Source organism: Ochotona curzoniae, unplaced genomic scaffold, assembly GCF_017591425.1.
Source record: "Ochotona curzoniae isolate NIBS_2020 unplaced genomic scaffold, NIBS_Ocur_1.0 scaffold_4937, whole genome shotgun sequence".
Classification (NCBI taxonomy): Eukaryota; Metazoa; Chordata; class Mammalia; order Lagomorpha; family Ochotonidae; genus Ochotona; species Ochotona curzoniae.
Genome location: NW_024467126.1, coordinates 2562047 through 2577139, shown reverse-complemented (window position 1 = coordinate 2577139; position 15093 = coordinate 2562047). Strand labels below are relative to the sequence as shown.

General features: G+C 66.9%; 2 protein-coding genes across 4 annotated transcripts in view; one reads left to right on the top strand and one right to left on the bottom strand.

The window, feature by feature from the left end:
* PC (pyruvate carboxylase) overlaps nucleotides 1–14626 on the top strand; it is an 88737-nt gene extending 74111 nt beyond the window's left edge. For both annotated transcript variants that reach the window (XM_040970884.1, XM_040970885.1), the window contains 13 exons: nucleotides 924–1086; nucleotides 3463–3645; nucleotides 10807–10951; nucleotides 11162–11251; nucleotides 11339–11560; nucleotides 11869–12025; nucleotides 12156–12396; nucleotides 12621–12870; nucleotides 12973–13217; nucleotides 13307–13486; nucleotides 13563–13811; nucleotides 13892–14032; nucleotides 14107–14626. In XM_040970884.1, the coding sequence (XP_040826818.1) occupies nucleotides 924–1086; nucleotides 3463–3645; nucleotides 10807–10951; nucleotides 11162–11251; nucleotides 11339–11560; nucleotides 11869–12025; nucleotides 12156–12396; nucleotides 12621–12870; nucleotides 12973–13217; nucleotides 13307–13486; nucleotides 13563–13811; nucleotides 13892–14032; nucleotides 14107–14355 (2515 nt within the window). In that variant the 3' untranslated portion in view covers nucleotides 14356–14626. The remainder of the gene's footprint in view (nucleotides 1–923; nucleotides 1087–3462; nucleotides 3646–10806; nucleotides 10952–11161; nucleotides 11252–11338; nucleotides 11561–11868; nucleotides 12026–12155; nucleotides 12397–12620; nucleotides 12871–12972; nucleotides 13218–13306; nucleotides 13487–13562; nucleotides 13812–13891; nucleotides 14033–14106) is intronic.
* On the bottom strand, nucleotides 5595–8799 carry LRFN4 (leucine rich repeat and fibronectin type III domain containing 4). 2 transcript variants are annotated; one of them, XM_040970887.1, is made up of 3 exons: nucleotides 8562–8799; nucleotides 6789–8147; nucleotides 5595–6403 (listed from the first exon to the last, which is right to left on the bottom strand). In XM_040970887.1, exons 2-3 carry the CDS (start codon nucleotides 8135–8137, stop codon nucleotides 5842–5844), a joined length of 1911 nt encoding a protein of 636 aa, XP_040826821.1. In that variant the 5' UTR covers nucleotides 8138–8147; nucleotides 8562–8799; the 3' UTR covers nucleotides 5595–5841. The 2 variants fall into 2 exon arrangements, with proteins under 2 accessions (XP_040826821.1, XP_040826820.1); XM_040970886.1 differs by lacking the exon at nucleotides 8562–8799 and having other exon boundaries at nucleotides 6789–8502.
* Nucleotides 14627–15093: the final 467 nt, after the last annotated feature.

Here is a 15093-nt window from a genome sequence, read left to right as displayed (position 1 = left end):
TGCCTTTGCCCAGCAGGTGCACGGGCACTCCCCCACACCTCGCTCTCCAAGGCCACGAGTGGTGTCAGTGCTGGTTTCCTGCCAGCCCCTGGACGTTCCCCGCCATGTGGCTGTCCAGAGCTCCACGGTGGACAGGCAGCTGTCAGCGCTAGGGCTTGTGTGGGCTCAGTACCCATTCCTCTCGGTACCCGAGCCCCAGGGGGGCTGGGCTCAGCTGCAGCCCCTCCACTCCTCTGCTGTGAGTGACACTGACTCTCGGCCCGCTGCTGGGGATGCCCGTACCCCCCACGCCTACCCTTGTGAGCTTGTAAAACCACCTGAATGTGGGGAGCTGCGGACCCCGAAGTCCTCCCTTCCATGTGGAGCATGCCTCTTGATCACAGCATGTGCCCCAGGGGCCCCCCAAAGGCAGGGATACCACTTTGAACCTGAACTGAACCAGGCCTGTCCACTCCTCCCACAGGTAGCACACCCAGCTCTGGCCTGGGGGTGAACACATCTGAGGCTCCCAACCTGGGCTTGGGGAAGCAGGGGGAGGGAAGGGGAGGCAGGGGGAGGCAGGGGAGGAGGAGGCAGGAGAAGGGAGGAGGAGGCAGGGGGAGGCAGGGGAGGAGGAGGCGGGGGAGGCGGGGGAGTGCAGGCGGGGGCAGTGGTGAGGACTGCATGCTTAGCAGGTGGTACACAAGAAGGTGCCCTGGTGTTTCTGCTGCCCCTTCCAGCTGAGTGCCCACCTGAGGGTGGTCTACACTGCAGGTGTGGGTGGTACATGTGGCAGAGCCTCTCCAGGGCCTGGGGGTCAGGACCAGGGTTGGGAGGCCTGGGTCAGGAGGAGCCGCTGCCCAGGCTGGCCCACCCCACCCCTTGCTGTGCCCTCCTGGTGCGCACCCCACTGAACGAGTCCTCCTCCCCTTGGCTGCCTGCAGTGTGGACCTGGTCCACGCCCAGATCCATGTGGCCGAAGGCAGGAGCCTGCCGGACCTGGGCCTGCGGCAGGAGAACATTCGCATCAACGGCTGTGCCATCCAGTGCCGCGTCACCACTGAGGACCCTGCACGCAGCTTCCAGCCGGACACGGGCCGCATTGAGGTAGGCGCCGCCAGCACCTCAGCCTGCAGCCGCCTTAAGCCTGATGGTGGAGGCAGGCTCTGCCTGGGCTGCCTGAACTGTGCAAGAGTGAAGGGAACCTCGTCCAAGGGAGGAGGCTGCCCGTGAGTATGAGCAACAAGTGTGTCCCAGCTGGTGGAGCAAATGCCCAGGGGGCAAGGTCGGGGCCTGTGGAGCAAGGCTGGGCCCCCCAGGAGCAAGGCCGGGCCCCCAGGGACAGAGCCCCCCAGGAGCAGAGCCAGGCCTGCCTTTTGTACCTTCCTGCAGGAGTCCTGAGGCAGCTGCATTCACCATCCCTCCCTCGGGCTGGGGCAGATGGGCACCTGGAGGCATGTCCCTGCCCTGTTTCTTTCCGCTGCTCAGAGCCCAGGGCCGGGTAGGGTGCAGGTGCTGTGGCTGAGCACTGTCTAGCTCCTGGATGCCTGAGCGGGCGAGGGAGGTGGGAAGTGCCTGCTCTGTATTCCTAGAAGTATGGGCACCCACGGAAGGGTGCAGCCAGGCTCCCGGGAGGGGGCAGTGTGGGCTTTAGGCCCCACGGACAGACATGGTCTCCTCCACACCCACGCTGAGGCCGTGTTTCTGAGGCTGCTGTGACCACAGAGTATTTTTAGCTGATGGTTCCTGTTTACAGCTGAAGACTCCCCTTTAAATATTTTATTAAGTTCCTTCGGATCGAACATGGGCCCCTTCAGAGCAGGACCGTGGTGTGGTGGGCTCGCCACAGGCCTGCCCCTACTTGCCATCCTGTGTGCACCCTGGGGTCGCTCTTCTTGCTGGAGCTCACCTCTGCGCATTGCCTCGCTGGAGTGCTTACCTGTGTGTGTGTGTGTGTGTGTGTGTGCGTGTCAGTGTCACCCATGACCCCCAAAATCTCTCCCCTCCCACAAGCTCCAGCATGCCCATTGGCCTCCCTGGTCCCTCTGCACTCAGCTCACACTCTGAGTTGGCTTCCTGTGCTGGGGTGTGGACGCTGGGGTGAGAGTTGTGGTGTGAGCTGGGGTGCGGATGCTGGGGTGTGAGCTGGGGTGCGGATGCTGGGGTGAGAACTGTGCTGTGAGCTGGGTGTGGGTGCTGAGGTGTGAGCTGGGGGTGTGGACGCTGGGTGAGAGCTGTGGTGAGAGCTGGGGTGTGGGTGCTGGAGGGTGAGCTGGGGTGTGGGCGCTGGAGGGTGAGCTGGGGTGTGGGTGCTGGGGTGTGAGCTGGGGGTGTGGACGCTGGGGTGAGAACTGTGCTGTGAGCTGGGGTGTGGGTGCTGAGGTGTGAGCTGGGGGTGTGGACGCTGGGGTGAGAGCTGTGGTGTGAGCTGGGGTGTGGGTGCTGGGGTGTGAGCTGGGGTGTGGGTGGAGGGTGAGCTGGGGTGTGGGTGCTGAGGTGTGAGCTGGGGGTGTGGGTGCTGGGGTGAGAGCTGTGGTGTGAGCTGGGGTGTGGGTGCTGGAGGGTGAGCTGGGGTGTGGGTGCTGGGGTGAGAGCTGTGGTGTGAGCTGGGGTGTGGGTGCTGGAGGGTGAGCTGGGGTGTGGGCGCTGGAGGGTGAGCTGGGGTGTGGGTGCTGGAGGGTGAGCTGGGGTGTGGGTGCTGGGGTGAGAGCTGTGGTGTGAGCTGGGGTGTGGGTGCTGGAGGGTGAGCTGGGGTGTGGGTGGAGGGTGAGCTGGGGTGTGGGTGCTGAGGTGTGAGCTGGGGTGTGGGTGCTGGAGGGTGAGCTGGGGTGTGGGTGCTGAGGTGTGAGCTGGGGGTGTGGGTGCTGGGGTGAGAGCTGTGGTGTGAGCTGGGGTGTGGGTGCTGGAGGGTGAGCTGGGGTGTGGGTGCTGGAGGGTGAGCTGGGGTGTGGGTGCTGGGGTGTGAGCTGGGGCCTGCAGGTGAGCCGGGCAGGGTCCCTGGGCTGTCTGTCGTGGTGCCCGCAGGCTCCCTTCCCATCCCTTCTCTGCAGCTTCTGCTCTAGTTCCTCTGTCTCCTCCTCCATTTTTCCTTCTGCACACCTCAGGCCTTGGTCAGAAGCCACAACCTCCGCGAGCTATCTCGGGTCCTTCCACACTCACTGTCCCAGCACGTGTCCCTATCTGTGTTGGGGGTCTTGGGGGAGCAGCAACTTGTTTCAGCTGCGGAGTCCTGGGGGTCCAGCTTGGATGGGATGCTGGCGGGCTGTGACCGGTGGATGGATGCCTGGAGCGCTGAGGGTCAGGCTGGCCTTGGGCCTGGCCTCAGGCCTGGGGGTGAGCAGGCCTCCCTTGACCCCAGCTCTGGTTACTGGCAGGAGCCTGCAGGCTGCGCCCAGTCGAGCCGCTCTCACCTGCACCCCCTGCTCACCGTGTCCCTGTGAGGAGCCCTGTCCTGACTGGGGCCCCCTCGGCCTGTCTCCCCAGGTGTTCCGGAGTGGGGAAGGCATGGGGATTCGCCTGGACAACGCCTCTGCCTTCCAAGGGGCTGTCATCTCCCCCCACTACGACTCTCTGCTGGTCAAAGTCATTGCCCACGGCAAGGACCACCCCACGGCCGCCACCAAGATGAGCCGAGCCCTGGCTGAGTTCCGCGTGCGGGGTGTGAAGGTGAGAGGCCAGGGTTTGCCCCCACCACCCTGGGACCCCTGGTGGCCTTGCCCCAGCCGGGGCTTAGTCCCAGTCAGCCAGGACCGAGTCCAGGTCAGAGCTCCTCTGGCTCTCCTTGTTCCGGAGACCCTCCTGGCTCCTCTGGCGTTGCTGGTTGTCCCTCGGTGCCCATGCACCTCAGCCTGACCCAGGTTCCCTGTGCATGCCTGGGTGCCAGGCTGGACCCAGGTCACAAGCCCTCAGACACCAGTTCTGCAACGCAGCTGTGGGCAGCTACCCCAAGTCCCTGGGGAGCGTGTAGGAAAATACCGCCCCTCCTCACCCCCCAGGACAGGTGCCTCAGCCCTGTGGGTGATGGGATCTCCAGCCTGGAGTGTGCAGAATGCCAGGCACTCTGGGGACAGTGCCACGCTCAGGGGACTAGAGACGCCTGGGGGTCTGCAGAGCCGAGTCTGTTGCCCTGTGCCTCTGTTGGCTTCGTGCAAGTCCGTGAACTCAAATACCAGCCACCCTCTGAAGCCAGTGCCTGCTGCCCTATTCTGTGGGCACTGCCATCGAACTGGCAGGGCATCAGGATCGGGCAACCCTGCTAGGTCTGCTCGCCCATGCCCGCTGCTGAGCTGCCAGCTGCACCCCACTGCCCATCAGATTCAGGGGCTGGGGCTGTGCAGGGCAGACCGGGCCATGTGGCTATCCCCCGGAGGTCACATGATGGTCCTCTCCCCTGTGTGCAGTGGGAACAGAGGCTTTCGGGTAGGGCCTGTGTGGGCAGGAGGAGGGAAGCCCCAGGCCTGCGCCTGCCAGGCCTCGCCCGCAGCCACCTGGAGAAATGGGTGTCCCTGGGCGGGAGTGGGGAGCCGAGTTCTGCTCTCCTGTGGGAGCTGGCAGCTCCGCCGGGGCCTGCGTCCTGCACGCTCGGCCGAGGTGCATCCAGCTACCCGCGCTCCACCTGATCTGCTGCGGTGTCGGTGTTGGGAGGGGCAGCGTGGCCAGCACGTCTTGGAGCCCCCAGCTGCTCCCTCCTCATCCTCACGCCCAGTCCCCCACCCCCATGTGCCCAGCTGGTGCCCTGGGCCTTGGGCTTGTCCCCCACCCTGGAGGGCCCAGGAACACACCCTTAGACACCACACTGCCTCAAGGTGGAGGAGGGGACCGTGGCGCCCGTGACCGCAGGGCCAGCAAAGTGGAGGGTGTGTCTGGAGTCTGAGGGTGCCCCTGTCCTCCCCAGATGGGTGCCCAGGCCATGGCTATAAGCCAGTTCCCAGACGGCTGGCCCTGCCCCCTTCCTGTTCAGAATCCCTATTCAAAAACTGACTATGGTCCTGAGCCTGGGGGAGGGGAGGCAGATGGCAGGTGCACCCATGCACAGAACCCCCCCTCCACATCCCCCCAGCTGCTGGGTATAGCCCGCATGCTGCAGCCTGTCCCGGTCAGGCCCCGGGTGTCACTGCCACCTCTGCCCTCTCCAGGCAGCTGCCCCTAGCGGGCTGGTACTGTCCAGGACCAGGATGCCAGGACTTCTGCCTAAGGGTTGTATAGAGGAGACAGCAGTGGGCCTGGCTCTGGCCACGTGGCTTCTCGGGGCATTCGCCTCCCTTGGGCCAACAGGAGGGCCGTGGGATCCCCAGCTCTTTTGAGGTGACAACAGCATTGGGAGCTGCAGGGGCTTTCCAATGAGTGGTGTTCCGAACGCCACCAGCCAGGGCCCTGCACGTGCCCAGAGAGGCTGCCATCCCCCATGGCTCCCTGGGCATCACTAGACGTCCTGCCCAGGCCCACGGTTGCTGGTTGCTGGGCCTGCCATGCTCTGACAAATGCCAGGCCCATGGACTGGACTGCTGCCCTGTGTTGCCCCCACTGCAGAGGCCCTCACCCCCCGCTCCCTGGGCCTGGCAGGCCCACCCAGAGCCCCGTGCCATCCCTCAGGGCGAGAACATAGGTGAGCACCAAGGTGTCCCCAATGATTTTATTATAAATAGAAACAAGACGCCCACTTGGTGGCTGAAGCCCTGCCCTGGTGGCCGTGAGCACCTGTCGGAGGGACCTGGGCCCTCAGCTCAGTTAGGAGGCCAGAGCAGTGGAAGGGTCCCCTGTCCCGCCAAGTGCACAGGGGAGCCTGAGGTACCGAGGATAAAAACTGGGGTGCACCCCCAGGGTGGGCCTTCCGGCCCACACTGCTCACACCTCGGGGCGTTCTCACACCACACTCTCCTCCAGCCGCTCTGTGCTGCCCCCCACCCCCCGGCACCCTGCCCCAAGCAGCCCCCCATGCACCGAGTGGCTCCTGCGGGCCCAGGCCCCCCCGAGGCGCCGGGCATAGCCGTAGCAGCCCCCGGCATCTCCCAAGTCCAAGGAGCAGCTTCGCTGGGGGCGTGGCGGGGGGCTCCGCGGTGGGTGGGCCTTAGGGGTGGGGCTGGGGCCTCCGTTGGTCTGGGACTGCACGTGGCTGAGCTTCAGGGGGAGGCGGCCGTTCCCAGCCCCCCGACCCCGAACCAGCAAGGCCACGGTGAAGACCAGTAAGGCAGCCACCAGCACACCGCCCACGGCCACAGTCAAGGTCCCGCCCAGAACGTGGGCCTGCAGGGCGTGGCACAGGGGCGTGGCTGGCAGGGTGGAGAAGTGGGCACAGCCCAGGAGCCTGGTGGCCGTGAGGTCAGAGGGCCCAGCAGCAGGCGACAGGGCCAGCAGGCAGAGGTCATAGTCAGCTCCAGGGACCAGGTGCTTCAGCAGAAAGTGGTGGCTGGAGGCTGGGACGATCCTGTGGGCATGGGCAGGTGGTCAGGGCACCATGGCTGTAGTCCAGCCTGCCCCCCTGCCCCAGCCAGGGCCTTGGGCATCTGCTTCCCCCAACCCCCAACAGCCTCGCGAGCCCAGGGAGGCAGGGGGCAGGCCAGCACGTGCAGGGCAGGGTGCTAGATGGGCCCTTGTGCGGGCACGGCTCAGGGAACACCCAGGAGGGGGCAGGGCATGGCAGCAGCAGAAACACAAATGATGCCAGGGCCACGGCTCCAGCACGGGACAGACCCCGAGCTCGGTCACGCCTGGGCCACCCGAGGCAGCTCAGGACCTTCCCACCCTCGCAGCAGGGGACCCATCTTCTCTGCTCCGATGGGGAGAGTGGTGCAGAGGTGGGGGGTCCTCACCGGTAGATGAGGGTCTCGTCCTCGCTGCTGTTGTACTGGATCTGGAACATCCACACGGGCTCGGCCGGCCTCCCTGGCCCCCAGCTCACCAGCCCGGAGGTGGCGGTCACCTCTGTCACCTGCACGGCGGGCTCAGACTCCAGAGTCCCCTCACCCTCAGCCGCGGTGCGGGCGGAGGCTGCAATGTCCGAGGGTCCGGGGCGGGCACCCTCAGCACTGGCATTCCCGCCGTGGGGCAAGGCCAGCACGCGGAGCTCAACTCGGGCTGTGGCCTCGCCGGCAGGGTTGGTAGCAATGCAGGTATAGCCCCCTGCGTCTCCGGCCCCCGTCACCCCAATCTCCAGGGTCCCATTGGGAAAGGCCCAGGCCCGGGAGGAGTTGCCAACCAGCCGGTCGTCGGGGCCCACCCAGTGCATGGTGGGTGCGGGGTCACCCAGGGCCCGGCAGCGCAGCATGGCCCGCTGGCCCTCCAGCACCCAGAGGCGCTGTGTATGGCGGGCGATCAGGGGTGGCTCACACGAGAACTCGGCCTCGGGCACAGCCCAGAAGTAGCGGCCAGCTAGGCTGGGCGGTGAGGCGCACGTCTCCAGGTCGTCGGGCCGGGCCAGCCGCCGCAGCCACAACAGCTCACAGTTGCAGTGCAGAGGGTTCCCGCTGAAGCTGAGCACCAGGGGCGCGGGCGAGGCCTCGGCGTCGCGCCCGCGGGAGAAGAGTGGGTCGGGCGCCAGCGTGGTGAGGCGGTTGGAGGTGAGGTCGAGGCGGGAGAGCTGGCCTAGCTGGGCGAAGGCGCCGGGCGGCAGCGCGTCGATGAGGTTGTGGTCCAGGTTGAGGGTGTGCAGGGCGGGCATGGAGCCGATGCCGGCCCAGGGCACCTGCCGGAGGTTGTTGTAAGACAGGTCCAGGTCCTCGAGGCTGTCCAGGAAGTCGTCAAAGGCGCCGGGCGCGATGCGGCCCAGCTGGTTGCCGCTGAGGATGAGGTGCTGCAGGTTGATGGGGCCACGGAGGCTGCCGCTGCCCAGCTCGGCCAGCCTGTTGCCATCCAGGTGCAGGGAGCGCAGACTCTCCAGGTCCCCGAAGGCGCGGGCGCTGATGCGGGTGATGGCATTGCGGGACAGCGTCAGGTCCACCAGACCCGTCATGTTGCGGAAGTCAGGCGGCCCCAGGGCCTGGATGAAGTTGTCAGCCAGTCGCAGCTCCACCGTACGCCGGTCCACGTTGGGCGGCACGAAGAGCAGGCCCCGGTGGGCACAGAGAGTGCTGAGCGACTCGGACAGGTTCTGGCACACGCAGGGCAGCGGGCAGGCGGCCGCTCCACTGGCCAGCAGCAGCAGCAGGAGCGGCGGGGCCATGGTGAGCGCCCTGTGGGGAAGGGCCACGGCCCAGGCACAGGTGGGGCTGGGCAGGTGCCCCGACTGGTGCCTAAGGCACAGCAGCCACAGGGGCCAGCTGGGCCTGGGGAGGGGTTGGCTCAGGGGCCCAATGGGGCCACAGGGACGAGGGACAGCTGGGGCCTGCCTAGCCAGCCCCCTACGGGTAAAGGTCACATTTTCCAACCAGTTAGGGGGTAGTCAGGTGCAGGGGACAAGGTGAGGCGCCAGGCAGGAAGCGGAGGTGGGCCGAGAGCAGGGAGGGTCCCGGAACTTCCTTTCTCGGGTGTCCCCTGGAACCGTCATCCCCTCCCCCGCTGAGCAAGGCGCCTGCTGGATCCCCCTGCTTGGTCCTGGTCCTCGCGGCCCACTCTCGCTCCCGCGCAGCGCCCCGCGGCCCCCTCACCTGGTGTCGGTCGCTCAGGGGGCGCGGGCCGGCCTCCCCGCGGGCCCGGCCGGCCCCCGCCGACTCCAGGCCGTTCTCCCGCGGGGGCGAGGCCCAGGGCTGTCCGGTCCCTCCTCGTGCGCCTTCCGGCCCATGGCGCTCGGGCCCGCGGCCCCGGCTCCCTCGGTTCCCGGCTCCTTTTCCCGGCGCGGTTCGCGGTGGTGGTGGTGGCGGCGGCGACAGGCGAGCGGGCGCGCGCTCGCGGGCGCGCGCGCCGTGGCCACGCACGTGGAGAGCGAACGGGGAGGGGCGCGCGGGGATCCACCCGGCCCGAGCCGGCTGCCGAGGTCACGGGGACACGCGGCCGCTGCAGCGCCCACGGATGGCGCCCAGTCACACCCGAGGCCCGGGCCGGCGCGGGCCCGCCGCGCTGCCCCCCGGCGCTGCCGCAGCGCGCTCACCCGAGCACCGGCGCGCGCGCCCCCGGCCGCCCTGGCGCCCCGGCATCCTGCACCGCGCCGCGCGAGCCTCACTCTGCAGCCCGCCACACAAAGCGCCAGCTCGCGGGCTCCTCCACCATCTCCCGGAGACCGGGCTCTGTCACATGTCGCTGGGCACCCTCCCTAACACGCCCACACATGCCCACACCCCCGCACCCACGGGCAGGGCCGAGCGCACACCCGCACTGGCGCCGGGACCCTCACAGACACGCTGAAGGTCACAGCTGTTCTGCAACACCGAGTCACGTGGAGGGTCCCCGACAGGCACGGGTCACGGGGGGCTGGGGCTGCGCCCCCAGGAGGGGTGCTGCGGGGTGGGGCCCAGAGGGCTCGGCCTCCTGGCAGGCGCCGCGCCCCGCCCGCCCCGCGCCTGCCCGAGCTCCGCTCTGCGGCCCCATTGGCCGGCGCCGCACGCTGCCGGGAGCCTTGTGGTCCTGGCGCCCGCCCTCCCCGCGGGCCGGGCTGGGGGGAGGCAGGTCCTGGGGGAAGGCGGCCACGCGCGCTTCCCGCCTCGGACCTGGGTCCTTGGTGGTGGCCAGCGCAGTTGGGGAGCCGGGGTAGTTGCCACCTCCCGCGACAGACGCCCCCTCCTTGCGCGCCTGGGGATTCGGGGAAGGCAGAGATGAGTTCCACTGCAGCGCAGCCCTGGGCCGGTTCCTTAGCCGCCGCCCCCCATTGCCTCCCGCAGATCTAGGGGTGAGGGGCACTGAGCGCTGCATTTGTGAAATGAGGGGTCGGATCCCGCCCAGCCCAGGTCGGCTTCTTTACTGTGGCGCCAGACACTTTTCAACGCTTTCACTCCGAACGTGTGCTTCTGCCAGCGCGTGTGCTGGAAGCTGATGGAGGCGCGCCTCTCCCCCGGGAGCCGGCTTCCGGTGCGGGGCGGGAGAGGGGGGTGCAGGTGCCAAGCTTGGGCAGGTTGGGGTCTCTTGGTCTGATGATGCTTGCCCCATACGGCTCTGGGTCCTGATGGTGGCTTCTGCAAAGCCAAGTGTGAGGAGGCTCTGGTCCAGCAGCAATGTGCCCAATTCCTTGGGGCAGGTGGGAGGCCGCCAGGACCGACTCCACAGGCAGTGCTCACGGTGCACATGAAGGCCCAGCCATGGGACCTCATGGTCATGGGCACCCCAGGGTGCTGGCTCCCGGGTCCTCCAGGGAACCCAGCTTACCCTCGTCTCAGGCTGTCACCTGGCCAGTTAGGAGAGCTCCTCTGTTCACAGCTCACAAACCCCAGTATCAGGCAATGCCCACATGGTACCAGGCAGCACCTAGTGGTACATAGATGGGGAAGCACCCTAGGGATGAGCCGACCTGTAGCTAACGCACCCCTCCCTAGGGCCCACTAGGAAGCACTGTGTGGTTGAGCTGAGGTGGCAATGAAGGGCACAGGTGGCAGTTGTGGGCGCAGCCGAGGGCAGGAGCCACCTGTACCCTGGGTCTTGATGCTACCGATAGGCTGAGTCCACAGCTTCTGGACCCCTTTGGTGAGGCCCCAGGGAGAGGGCAGTGTAAGCAGGGGCAGCCCCCCAGCCTTGTTCAGTAGGCAGTACCCCCCCAGGGCCGGATCGTGAGTGGAGTACACCTGCTTCTGGCTGGTCTGGGGGAGGAGGCGGGAGGGCTACACTTGGCAAGCGTGGAGGGAGCAGGGCATGCAGTGAGAAGGTGCAGTGCCCAAGCCCATGGGGAGCGCTGGTCTGGGTGTACCCTGGGTCTCCCACCCCTGTCCTGGTCACACTGACACCCTCCCTTCCACCTCTGTCTTGCAGACCAACATCCCCTTCCTGCAGAACGTGCTCAACAACCAGCAGTTCCTGGCGGGCACCGTGGACACCCAGTTCATCGACGAGAACCCCGAGCTCTTCCAGCTGCGGCCGGCGCAGAACCGAGCCCAGAAGCTGCTGCACTACCTCGGTTCGCCCCGGTCCCCCCTTCACCCTCCCTGCTCCTGCCCTCGGGCCCCTTTTCCCTGGCATGGTCCCCAGCAAGCCCACGCTACTGGGACCCAGGAGCCACCATGTCATTGGAGGGTGTAGGGTCCCCGGGAGTGCTCCAACCCTGGGCCCACCTCTCCTTGGATTCTCCACCCATCCTTACCTGTGACCTGCACTCTCCCCCACCCAGGACACGTCATGGTAAATGGCCCCACCACCCCCATCCCTGTCAAGGCCAGCCCAAGCCCCACGGACCCTGTTGTCCCTGCAGTGCCCATAGGTAGGTGAGAGCCATCGGCAGCCCGGAGGGGACATGGCAGGGAGACGGCCACTGCAGGGTGGGCACCCATGACCCTTTCTGTGCTAGGCCCACCCCCTACTGGCTTCAGAGACATCCTGCTGCAAGAGGGGCCTGAGGGCTTCGCTCGCGCCGTGAGGCGCCACCAGGGGCTGCTGCTGATGGACACCACCTTCAGGGACGCCCACCAGTCACTGCTGGCCACGCGCGTGCGCACCCATGATCTGAAAAAGATCGCCCCCTATGTGGCCCACAACTTCAGCAACCTCTTCAGCATGGAGAACTGGGGAGGTAGGCCAGCTGTGAGAAACCTAGAGCGGGGGCTGCAGCAGGGGGTGTCACATGTTGGACACACAGACCCCGCTCAGGGCCAGCCGGGGCTACTGGGCTGTCCCAGACTGTGTGGGACATAGGATGGGGGATACCAGCACGTGTACGTTGAGGCAGACCCCCTGAGGCAAGAAGAGGGGGCAGGGGAAGTGGGGTCAGCAGATGGGCTGGCCAGGGCTACTTTGTGGACCAGTTGGGGGAGGGGGTGTGTAGCAATGAGCAGGGCCCTTGGCAGATGCCCGTTGACCCCGGCCTCTCATCCTGTGCAGGAGCCACGTTTGATGTTGCCATGCGCTTCCTCTACGAGTGCCCGTGGCGGCGGCTGCAGGAGCTGCGGGAACTGATCCCCAACATCCCCTTCCAGATGCTGCTGCGGGGCGCCAATGCCGTGGGCTACACCAACTACCCCGACAACGTGGTCTTCAAGTGAGCGGGGGGCCGGGCTGTGGGGCTGCTGCTTGGCAGGGGGACGGGGCTGGGGACCAGCGGGCTCCTTGCTGCTCAGCATGAGGCGGCAGGGGCGTGAGGGGGCCTCACCCTGGCCCACCTCTCCCAGGTTCTGCGAGGTGGCCAAGGAGAATGGCATGGATGTCTTCCGGATCTTCGACTCCCTCAACTACCTGCCGAACATGCTGCTGGGCATGGAGGCTGCGGGCAGCGCCGGGGCCGTGGTGGAGGCTGCCATCTCGTACACGGGGGACGTGGCCGACCCCAGCCGCACCAAGTACTCGCTGCAGTACTACATGGACCTGGCGGAGGAGCTGGTGCGAGCAGGCACCCACATCCTGTGCATCAAGGTGTCGGAGCTGCAGCCTGCCCTGTGCCCCCTCCTCACGGTCTCTCTCCTGCCACGTGCCCCCACCCCGGGCACCGTGCCCCCTCCTCACCGTCTCCCTCCTGCCACGTGCCCCCACCCCGAGCACCGTGCCCCCTCCTCACCATCTCCCTCCTGCCATATGCCCCCACCCTGGGCACCGTGCCCTCTCCTCACCATCTTCCTCTGCCCTCTCCCTCCCACCAGGACATGGCGGGGTTGCTGAAGCCGGCAGCCTGCACGCTGCTGGTCAGCTCCCTGCGAGACCGCTTCCCCGACCTGCCCCTGCACATTCACACCCACGACACTTCCGGCGCGGGCGTGGCCGCCATGCTGGCCTGTGCCCAGGCAGGTGCTGACGTGGTAGATGTGGCTGCTGACTCAATGTCTGGGATGACCTCACAGCCCAGCATGGGAGCCCTGGTGGCCTGTACCCGAGGGACCCCCCTGGACACAGGTAAGGACAGCCGTCCCCGCCCAGTGTCCAGTGCCCATTCTGGCCCGGTTGCCTCCCGAGCCGGCCCCGGGCAGAGCCCCCCTAACTCAGGCCTCCCCACAGAGGTGCCCTTGGAGCGCGTCTTTGACTACAGCGAGTACTGGGAGGGGGCCCGGGGACTGTACGCAGCCTTCGACTGCACAGCTACCATGAAGTCCGGCAACTCTGACGTGTATGAGAATGAGATCCCGGGGGGCCAGTACACCAACCTGCACTTCCAGGCCCACAGCATGGGGCTGGGCTCCAAGTTCAAGGAGGTCAAGAAGGCCTACGTGGAAGCCAACCAGATGCTGGGTGATCTCATCAAGGTGAGCCTCTGCCCAGCCAGCCCCGCCCATCCTGCCTCCATCTCGCTCTGCGCCTGTGGACCAGACTGCCAGGGGCCCCTTCTCTTCAGGTGACGCCCTCCTCCAAGATCGTGGGGGACCTGGCGCAGTTCATGGTGCAGAATGGGCTGAGCCGGGCTGAAGCCGAGGCCCAGGCGGAGGAGCTGTCATTCCCACGCTCCGTGGTGGAGTTCCTGCAGGGCTACATTGGAGTCCCCCATGGGGGCTTCCCCGAGCCCCTGCGCTCAAAGGTAGGCCAGACCCCCAACCCCACAGGAATCCAGGGCTGGGAGGTGGGCTGCAGCTGACCCTTGGCTCTGCCCGCAGGTGCTGAAGGACCTGCCGAGGGTTGAGGGGCGCCCCGGAGCCTCCCTCCCACCGCTGGACCTGCAGGCACTGGAGAAGGAACTGGTGGAGCGGCACGGGGAGGAGGTGACGCCCGAGGATGTGCTGTCCGCTGCCATGTACCCTGATGTCTTCGCCCAGTTCAAGGACTTCACCGCCACCTTTGGCCCCCTGGACAGCCTCAACACGCGCCTCTTCCTGCAGGGACCCAAGATTGCAGAGGAGTTTGAGGTCAGTGGTGCGGGGTCATCACATGTCCCCCAGCTCCCCCACGGTGCGCAGGGCCGGTTCTGAGCTCCCGCCATCTGCAGGTGGAGCTGGAGCGGGGCAAGACGCTGCACATCAAGGCCCTGGCCGTGAGCGACCTGAACCGGGCCGGGCAGAGGCAGGTGTTCTTCGAGCTCAACGGGCAGCTGCGCTCCATCCTGGTCAAGGACACACAGGCCATGAAGGTGGGCTCCCTGGGGCCGGTGGGAGGCGGGCACAGGCCAAGCGTGGTGCCTCACGGCCCTCCTCCCGCCTGCAGGAGATGCACTTCCACCCCAAAGCCCTCAAGGACGTGAAGGGGCAGATCGGGGCGCCCATGCCGGGGAAGGTGATTGACATCAAGGTGGCCGCTGGGGCACGGGTGGCCAAGGGCCAGCCCCTTTGCGTGCTCAGTGCCATGAAGATGGAGACTGTGGTGACCTCACCCGTGGAGGGCACCGTGCGCAAGGTGCACGTGACCAAGGACATGACGCTGGAAGGTGACGACCTCATCCTGGAGATCGAGTGAGCTCGCCCAGCACCCGCAGCCTGGTGATCCCATCTTGACAGCAGCTGAGCGCCCTGGGCAGGCCCAGGCCAGCAGAAGGGCTGGCCCCGCACACTGCCCTCGTGGGACCCGAGGAGACCTGCCCGCAGGGCCCTCTCGCTGGCCGACAGCTACTCACATCATCTCTTGCCAAATGAGGACCCTCCTCCTGCGGGCAAGCCTGGCATGGGGGAGGGGTCCTAGGACACAGGTAGGGGAGGCCCCTGCCCAGGTCCCGGGACATTTGCTCAATAAAGTCGGCTTGCCCTGCCTACCAGGCTGGGTCCTTGCAGCTACTTGGTTCTTTGCAGCTGCCCTGGCCCCTGGCCCTGCTGCTCAGTAGGGGGGCAAGGCTGCCTCAACAGCATCCCCCCGCCCGCCGGGCCCCAAGCAGGAGGCGGGTGAGCTCTTCTCCCCCCGCGAGGGCAGTAATACCTGTGACCTCAAGGATGCAGCTGCCACAGGACATTCGCACCAGAAAGTGCTCGCCACCCCTGGGCCGTGAGCAGCCACGCCTCCCAGCCTGCCATACTGCCTTAGCCCAGGCCAGCCTCCCCTCCCTCCAGGCAAGAGCAGAAAGTGATTGACTGGGAAGTGTGGGATGGTGGGAGGCCAGGAAGGGTGCAGGGCTGGGGATCACGGGTCCTGGCCTCTGGAACTCCAGAGCCAACCCTCAGGCCTGGGCCCTTCTCGGTGCTTGGGTTCCTGCTCTGGTGTGAA